General features: G+C 47.7%; 1 protein-coding gene across 1 annotated transcript in view; it reads left to right on the forward strand.

Moving 5' to 3' along the window:
* Positions 1 to 8,679, forward strand: part of kcnk12 (potassium channel, subfamily K, member 12) — a gene marked incomplete at both ends in the record, with an annotated part of 15,274 nt that extends 6,595 nt beyond the window's left edge. The window contains one exon of the mRNA XM_079759096.1: positions 7,787 to 8,679. Within this exon, the coding sequence (XP_079615222.1) occupies positions 7,787 to 8,679 (893 nt within the window). The remainder of the gene's footprint in view (positions 1 to 7,786) is intronic.
* Between the last annotated feature and the right edge of the window lie 497 nt (positions 8,680 to 9,176).

The raw sequence follows: 9,176 nt of genomic DNA on the forward strand, positions 1-9,176 counted from the left end.
GTGTCTGTGTTTGTGTGTGCAAATCTATTCTCTTTACAGTGTTAGGGCTGTGACTGCCCACCGCTGAGTAGAGAAAATGTTTCCTTTCGGTCTAAGGGAATGGGGAATGGCGGTAAATCCCATATGAAAGCAGTGTTGCAGACATTGAGCTGGATTCTATTTCTGTTTCCTTTCGTGGGAATTTTGTTCTTGTGGGTTGAAACGTTTGGGCTGAGGGGCTTTCATATTGAGCCTACTTTCAGAAAGCTGACACGTTGGCAAATGGGAGAGCAAAGCATTTCCCCTAGGCTCAGACGGTTGGTGAGGGCGTAGACTGCGGGACCGTGCAGTGGAGCTGTGCCCCAATGCAGGGACCGCCACATTGCAGCCTGCAGCCCACGATAGGAAGATACAGGGTTGCACAGGCAGGCATGGATTGATGGATGGATGGACGGATAGATGGATTGATTGATTAATTGACGGATGGATCGATGGATGGATGAATCAAGGAATGGATGGATGATGGATGGATGGATTATGGATGGATGGATGCATCATGCCATTATATATGTATGTGTTTTTTAGCTTTTATTTTAAAGGTTGTTTATTATTTTTGCTAGGTATACGGAGAGACATAATGAAACACAAAATATTCTCTTCCCCTCCCATTATGTTATTTCTATATATTTTTTAAAAGTATGGATATTAACATCATCAATAAACCTTAAATGTGAATCGCAGTGGACTGGCTGATCCAACAGTTGCTGAACGACTTCAATTATTCTTTCCCACACTTGTAAACAACGCATTTGAGTGCATGAATAAATAACAACTGGAATTCATGAATAAATAATCTGGCAAGATGCAAATTCTACTTCGATTGCAAATCCTTTGAAAGAGAAACAGCAGAGACCCAGAAAAGTAGGATACAACCTTAGACGATCAACATTAAGGCCAGAGTCACCCAGCGCGTCCAGAGTCATACATCAAAATAACACTCAACGTGGTCATCAGTTATTCATGCATGTGGCTAATGTATTGTTCAATTATATTTATGTCTTCTAAAACTTTGAATTCTTAATTCAACAACATTTTCGCTTTGCGGCAATCATATAACCCGGACCAAATACTCCTGGGTTATATCTATTGTACAATGATCTTTGACCACCTTTATACATGAATATGCGCATGCAGGCACAAGGGTTGAAATCCCCTGTAGGTTGAAGCATGCAGTAGACTAGCCGTGCTTGGTGCAGCCCCAGACAGCAGTCAAGGTGGAGGTAAACAGTGTTGCATAACATCGATACAGAGCAGACATCAAGGCTCCAGACATCAATGTAACTAGACCGTGGGCGTTACATATCATTAGCCTCATAGCATAATTGACAAAGTCATATTTTAAAGTTCATCCGGTACTTAGCGTCAAAAGTATTTTAAGTCAGATAGATGACTTAGGTAGAGAGTTATTATGGAATGTAAAAAGCACTCTGATTGGCTTTGGATATGGACAATGAGGCACAGGGAATCAGAAGCGTTAGGAGAGTAGAGTTAGGTTAGATATCAAAATATGGCCAAAGTATAACTTAGGCAATTATGCTATGAGGCTAATAATATATTAAAACCACGGACGTTTGAATGTCGTTTTGACACTTTCATCTCCATTGTCAGGCTTTGTGTTCGGGCCAAGCTTTGTTTTTCCACCCTGCGCTGGCAGGGTTTTTATAGAGCCCATAGCTAGACACGTTAATAAACGGGTGCCACTGTTTAAACACGTCCATAAGAGAACGCTCTTATCTTAAACATCCGGCGGGCAGACTTTGTATTTGAGTCTGTGACATATTCCCTAATCAGTGCCCTCTGCCTATTAAAACATCCCTTTGAACAGGTTAAAGAGCAATTAGAACCCCCAAATAAACAATGAAGACGGCATTCAGACCTAAACCATAGTGCGAATCACAGTTCCGCATGTACTTTGTAGCGCTCAAATAGCTTGTTCATTAGCAGAATCCATTAATGTTTATCACTTGGATTTCCTTTCATTTCGAGAAAAGAGCAGAGAAAAGCCTCTTTAACAGCTTTACTGAGAGAATAATAATTCTACAAGTTGGGGCTGTCTCGGAATCCTAGTCTTAACATCCATTTAGTAACCGCCTGTTAAAGCAACTTCAGGTTACCAATGATTTGGAACATCTTAACCTTAATGAGTAATCTCATGCAGTGAAATCATGCAGTGTTGTCACTCCTCCGTGCTATATTGTACTAACACACTGGCGGAGCGTATCATCTTGAAGGTCTACAACACTGTGTATATAATCCCCAAGACTGCCAAAGAAGCACCCACCGAGCTTTGCCCACAACACTGCTCTTTATGTCAGAACTGCCATCAGCTCAATCTAAAGCAGCAGACACCTATAATCCCCCCTGCTGTAGTTTTTTACAACATGGCATTAAATCGGAATATCTCCCGTACGCGGCGCGTCTCGGAACAATTTCCAGCGGATGATTGGTGGGGCAGAAGAGCAGACGGGCAAGCTTCAGGCTGGCTAATGATATGTGTGCAGGGAGAGCGTGGAGGTCTCTCATAATGGCCTGAGTGCCACAGTCAAGGCTGCGCAGCGCTTCGTCGGCGCAGGTGTGTTTGCCTTCTGCCATAATAGAAGAAGGCTCGGCAGAGCTAAGCTTTTATTCAAATATTGACATTACATACAGCGCCGAAGATAATAGCGGGCCAAGGGCACGGCCTTGAGGTGGCCGGTTAGTGGAGAGAGCCAATGGATTGCATAAGGTAAGGGGACTGTACCATTTGCATTATAAAAAGGTAACACTCAGCCAAGGTATACGCAGGGCCTATAATGTCGCCCTCACCGGGTTCAGCTTTCTGTGTCTCTTTGCAGTGATCGATCGGGGCACTGTAGAGGAAAAAGAAAGACAAATTCAGAAACAATTATCTATTAGCTGAAATCCAAAGCAACAGGGCGCACTTTCTTGCCAATGAATCAATACAGATGATATAAGTGCCTTAATCGTCTTCTATTGGTTTCTATATCTCCTTGCCAGCAGAATTAATCACACAGAGCAACTCAATAAAATCAATGAGAATGTGATTAGCTATGGAGGAATAATATAACATTGTAAGAATCCAAAAGGGGCTATTTTAGGTTTTCTATTTATACTTTGCTTCATAAGAAACAAGCAGGGCACATTGCCTTAATCATCATCAATAGTTCATTGATTTGCAATACATAAAAGTAACATTCAACCTTTTCCCTTGAGTTATTCATGCATGAGGCTGATTTATTGTCAAATTATGATTTATGTATATATTACTTATTTCAGAAGTGACAGGGTTTATAGGACCCATTTAAGCTTATATTCATAATCGACATAGCATTTAATTCTAATCAAAGAGCTAATCTCTTGCACATTAATACTGCCTTTCCATAATGTGTAGGTTAGTGTGCATCGATTTAAAAACTTAATTAGTAATCATTCAATATCTGCAATCTCGAGACACTCAATCAAATGCTTAACTTGCTATTGCTATGATATGGTATCAATCTATGATGTGTGCATCTACGTCTACATCATCATTACGCTCAGTTCACGGTCTTCCACACAGCCACCATTGTTCTTACGATGGCCGTTGTTGGCCAGTGACGCGGCACCACAGCAGATGGTGCCGGTGGTGTTGGTGGTGCTGGTGCAGTCGTCCCACCCCACCCCCCCAGCCCTGTGGCGTCTCCGTGGCCCCGGAGGGTCCTGTGACTCATGTTTTCCCTGGTTGTCACAGAAACCAACAGGAAACACAACAGAGCCATCAGAGCCGTCTCGGAGTCTCGAGAGCCACCCTCGTGCTCCGGAGGCTGGGCCTGTCTGTTCCCACACCCCCCCACCCACCCACCCGGCAGGAGGTTTGGACGGCAGGTTTAGGTTCATACAGATCGTTTTACATTGTATGGTTTGTTTTAGACCAACCAAACAATCGTCTTAATCGTCTCAAACTTACCATCTCTCTGTCTTACTCTCTCTCTCTCTCTCTCTCTCTCTTCCCCTCTCTCTATATCACCATATGGTTCGTTTGAGATTGTCATTGACGACGAGGGTACATAATACAGTGACCTTCTCACGGCCCGCAAAAATGGCTGTGAGCCACTTGGTTGGCACACACTAGGATATGTTTAATACACGCCTAATGCACCTTCATTATCGTACAATTATGTGAGCTGGACAGGCATTCTTATTGATTGGTTCTAAAAGTGCAAAGTATCATTACTATCATATACTTCGGCTTTCTCTACCTCGGGCTAGAAGTGCGTTACTTCAGAACTGCTTTTGTATACTAAGAATGGATCAATACAATTGCCAGGGCACTATTCAGCCAATACCAGCGCTTCAAGGGAATCAACCTTTATCCTTCTGCTGTAAGGTCTAACGAAACGTAGAAGTAAGGGTGTATATGGTTTTACTCCCATTTAATTGGACAGCAGACAGCACGTTCTACACAGGGGTGACGATTTTAATGAAGACAAAGGGAGAGACTCTCCTGGCCTTTAAGGTCCGTTGGTAAATGAAGAGAGTTGACACTCTTTCTAGCTCGTGCTCCCCCTTCAATCGCTAATTTATCAGATTGTAACTAGCACCTTTATATATATATATGGTCTCTCTCTTGCATTCGCCCTCTCTCTCACTCTCTCCAATTCCCTCTTTATCTTTTTCACCCTCCACCTTTACTCTTTTTCAGTCTCTCAAACTTACCATCTCTCTGTCTTACTCTCGCCCTCTTCCCCTCTCTCTATATTTACATTGTTTCTCTCTCTTTCAATCTGTCTCTTTCTCTTCCCCCCTCCTACTCTCTCTCTTTGTCTCTCTGTCTCTCTCTCTCACTCTCTCTATAGAGAGATCTAAATTAAAGGGAAATCCCTTCTCTATTTTTCACTTAGTGTGATTATGACCTAAGGGTCCTACTTGACTTGCAGCTGTCAAGCGGTAATTAATTGATGATAATGGCCCTGTTTCCAATTACTTCCCTTCTGCTCCGATATCTCCTCGATGATCACGTATACGATCATCACTTAGGCACTGGGCAATGTTATCCCTGCGTCGAGTCGCATGCTCCTCATTCGATATTAATGAATACGAATTCCCCCACAGCTCCGACCAAATTGCATTTGGTGCACATGACATCCTGCCGGATCAAGTTCAGTGGAAACCAAACGACTTTCCCCCTCCGCCAGAGCACAAATGGGGGATGGGGGGTATTATCAAAGGGTCTTTCAGCATGCCCGAAATGAGGCTATTCGACTCGGACCGCTAACTCCGACGTCTGATCACCCCTTAATTACCTCGCAATTTGCGGGCCCCACGCTCCAGTGAACTCACTGAACTCACTTTGTTTCGTTCCTTGTGTATATATATAGACCAACAAGGCGTCCCTCCATTGGCGAGTGCGAAGTCGTCGTCTCCGCCATTACCGTTGCCTGTTTGTCCCGCTAATGCGGTTTGACACCGTAGTTTCGGCCGTAATGACTTGGAAACGCTACACCCGATCGATGCGTCCTTCTCCTCTCGTAGGTAATTCGTCGTCTGGTAACGAGCGAGGAAGAACATGGCCGTGGCGCCGCACACGCTGGAGACCTCATCTGGTCCCTCACTGCAACAGATCAATTAGCTGATACGTTTGTTTGTTTGTTTGTTTGTTTGTTTGTTTGTTTGTTTGTTTGGGAGCAGGGGTTGGCGGGGGGAGGCGGTGTTAACACTGAACAACACAGAGCGAGGCCGTCTCCTATTTTTGGCTGCATTGTGCTGAGTTCTCTCTCCCGGGCCGATAACAAAGTGTTACAACATCCACCGGGCATCCGCTTTAACAGAATAAATCACCCCCCCCCCCCCCACACACACACACACACACACACACACACACCCACACACACTCACACACGCACACACAACCCCACCCTCCCCGCGTTGTCCATCAATTGTCACGGCCTCGGTCGGGACTGAGTGCATGAAAGGCTGCGTTGTCAGAAACGGTAAGCAGAACTCGCAATGTTGGAAGGAGCTGAGATACGACCTGCCATGGTGATGTGCCGGGTAGGAGGGTGGATATGGGGGTGACTGGGGGGCAACCTCCCTTGATTTACAGGGTACAGCAATGCCAGGGTTTGGTCTTCTTCGATTCTTCAGGGGCTGGATCTCTCGGGGGGAGTCCTATTCGGGATCATCACGTTGCCTTTGTGATTTCGGTTGCACTTTGTCTGCATGGGGACCCAGTAGAGGTCTGTGGACCCGGTACAACTGAAACCGGTCCATTTCCATCAGCTCTCGACGCAGAGACCCCGGCAGACAGGACACTCAATGGAAAGTTGTTTTTCCTCCGTTTCAGGTAAAAGGTCAAAGAAGACAATTCTCTCACGGCAGAGGTTGTGTTGTCTAGAAATTGACGTAATTTACTACAACACACGGAAGAGGTTGTTATAGCAGGCTTGGCCGACTGTCACATAGAGGACAGAACATAGAGTGAAAAAAAAACATCACCTTGACACGTTTCAGGTGTGCTGCGCTGTGTCTGTGTGTGTGTGTAAGTGTGTTTGTGCGTGAATGTTACTTCAAATTACAAATATGTTTTATGTCGTTATGAACGCTACTTAAAGGGCTATGTTAATGTTTTCGGTTTGTGATTGAGTGTTCCGTATCTACACCGAAACGTTGTGTGTTAAGTGCTATTTGAATTGCATAACACCCAGTGTCAGCCAACATCTGCTGTGATCGAGACAGACAGTATTTGCGCGCAACAACAACCAAACACTAAAATAATTATTTTGTCCCATTCTATCAAGAGTGTCGACAAAACAAACAACTACCCGGGCATTTTCCATCCAGCAATACATTGTGAATCATTATATCCAGAATGCAAAGAGGCAGATCTTTATTAGATAACAGAGGGCCTGCCAGATTCAACACTGAGCAAGATAATCAGTGAGACTTACTCTACAGAATGCTGCATAAACGCCAGAGCAGAAACATACTGCTATGCGGATGGGATTCCCAACAGGTTCCAGTTATTCCCATACATTATTCTTGGGGAAGAGTTGTCTGTCAGGCTCCTGTCCTGATGACGCCCCCCCCCGCGCCCCTCTCTCGCTGTGTTTCACCCTTTTGTTCTCTGTTAACAGCTATCTGTTAGGACAAGCTAACCGATCAATAACAGACAGACAGGCAGGAGAGATAACGCGCTATCAGAGAAACATGTAGAATATTGTCCTCACGTTTCCCTCTCCTTTCCTCTCCGTCTCCCTTTTTCTTCTTTCATCCTCTTTCCCTCCCCATCTCTCTCAACTATTCTCTCTCTTCCCCCTCTTCTCTCTCTCTCTTCCTCTCTCTCTCCCTCTCCCACTCTCTCTCTCTCTCTCTCTCCCTCCCTCTCCCTCTGCCACTCTCTCTCTCCCTCTCTCTCCCTCTCTCTCCCTCTCTCTCCCTCTCTCTCCCTCCCTCTCCCTGTCCCACTCTATCTCTCTCCCTCTCTCTCCCTCCTCTCCCTCCCCCTCTCTCCCCCCTCTCCCTCCCCCTCTCTCCCTCCCTCTCTGCCTCTCTCTCTCCCTCTCTCTCCCTCTCTCTCCGCTCTCTCTCTCTCCCCTCTCCCTCCCTCTCCCTCTCCCACTCTCTCTCCTCTCTCTCTCTCTTCCCCCTCTCCCTCTCTCTCCCTCTCTCCCTCCCTCTCTCCCTTTCTCTCCCTCTCACCCCCCTCTCTCTCTCTCTCTCTCTCTCTCTCTCCCTCTCCCTCCCTCTCCCTCTGCCACTCTCTCTCCAGGCTTCGGGATGACCACGCCGGTGACCATCGCCGGTAAGGTGTTCCTGATCTTCTACGGGCTGCTGGGCTGCGCCGCCACCATCCTGTTCTTCAACCTCTTCCTGGAGCGCATCATCACGCTGCTGGCCGTGGTCATGAAGGCCGTGCGGGAGCGACGCATCCGAAACAGCGGCATCCTCCCGCCCGGCATCCGTCACGACTTCTCCGCCTACTCCTTCCCGGGCTGGAAGCCCTCGGTGTACCACGTCATGCTGATCCTGGCCCTGTCCGCCATCACCATCTCCTGCTGCGCCTCCGCCATGTACACCCCCGTGGAGGGCTGGGGCTACCTGGACTCGCTCTACTTCTGCTTCGTCACCTTCAGCACCATCGGCTTCGGGGACTTTGTCAGCAGCCAGGGCGCGGCCTACGAGTACCAGAGCGTGTACCGCCTGGCCAACTTCCTGTTCATGCTGATGGGCGTGTGCTGCATCTACTCGCTGTTCAACGTCATCTCCATCGTCATCAAGCAGGTGCTCAACTGGATGCTGGAGAAGATGGCGTGCCTGTTCTGCCAGCGCTGCGGCAAGGCCAACGCCCTGCTGGGCCGACGCAACGCCATCCGCCCCGGGTCGCGCAGCCGCAAGGGCCAGTTCGCCAAGGCGCCCGACCCGGAGGGGCCGTGCGACAGCGACACCGAGGGGAGAAGGCTTTCGGGGGAGATGATCTCCATGAAGGACCTGACGGCGTCCAACAAGGTGTCGCTGGCGCTCATGCAGAAACAGCTCTCCGAGTCGGCCAACGGGTACCCCCGGACAGTGTGCGGGAGCTCCCGGCACAACGGGTTCTCCGGAGGGGTGGGGGCGCTGGGCATCATGAACAACAGGCTGGCAGAGACGAGCAACTCCAGGTAGTCGCGGAGGAAGTGGGAGGGGGGGGGGAGACTCGGGACAGGTGTTCTCCGGGGACACGGAGAGAGTGAAGGGTACGACTCGAGCCGTACCGTGGATCTTATCGACGCAGAGACGTTTGAAAATAGGTTGCTCTTGATACGCATGATCTGCATGGTTTCTTTGGGGTCATTTATGGGTTGGATTGGACCGCCGTTGGTCCCGACGGCGATGATGATGATGATGATGATGATGATGATGATGATGATGATGATGATGATGACGATAATGATGATGATTGGGACGAGGATGATGTGAGAATGACGGTCATCCTTTTTACTTGAAGAAGCGCTCCACCCGTACGTCCCTTCAGTTCAGAGTAGAACACATAGACGAGAGGACTGGGGAGCAGGGAGGAGACAGGCTCCCGCTTGGATACGCCGCTTAAACCACGAGGTTTCTACACTTTATTCGAATGTACACGAAGAGACAGCCGGCGCTTTAGGAGGGATGTAATTGCC

The sequence above is a fragment of the Pollachius pollachius genome, assembly GCF_949987615.1.
Source record: "Pollachius pollachius genome assembly, chromosome: 2".
NCBI lineage: Eukaryota > Metazoa > Chordata > Actinopteri > Gadiformes > Gadidae > Pollachius > Pollachius pollachius.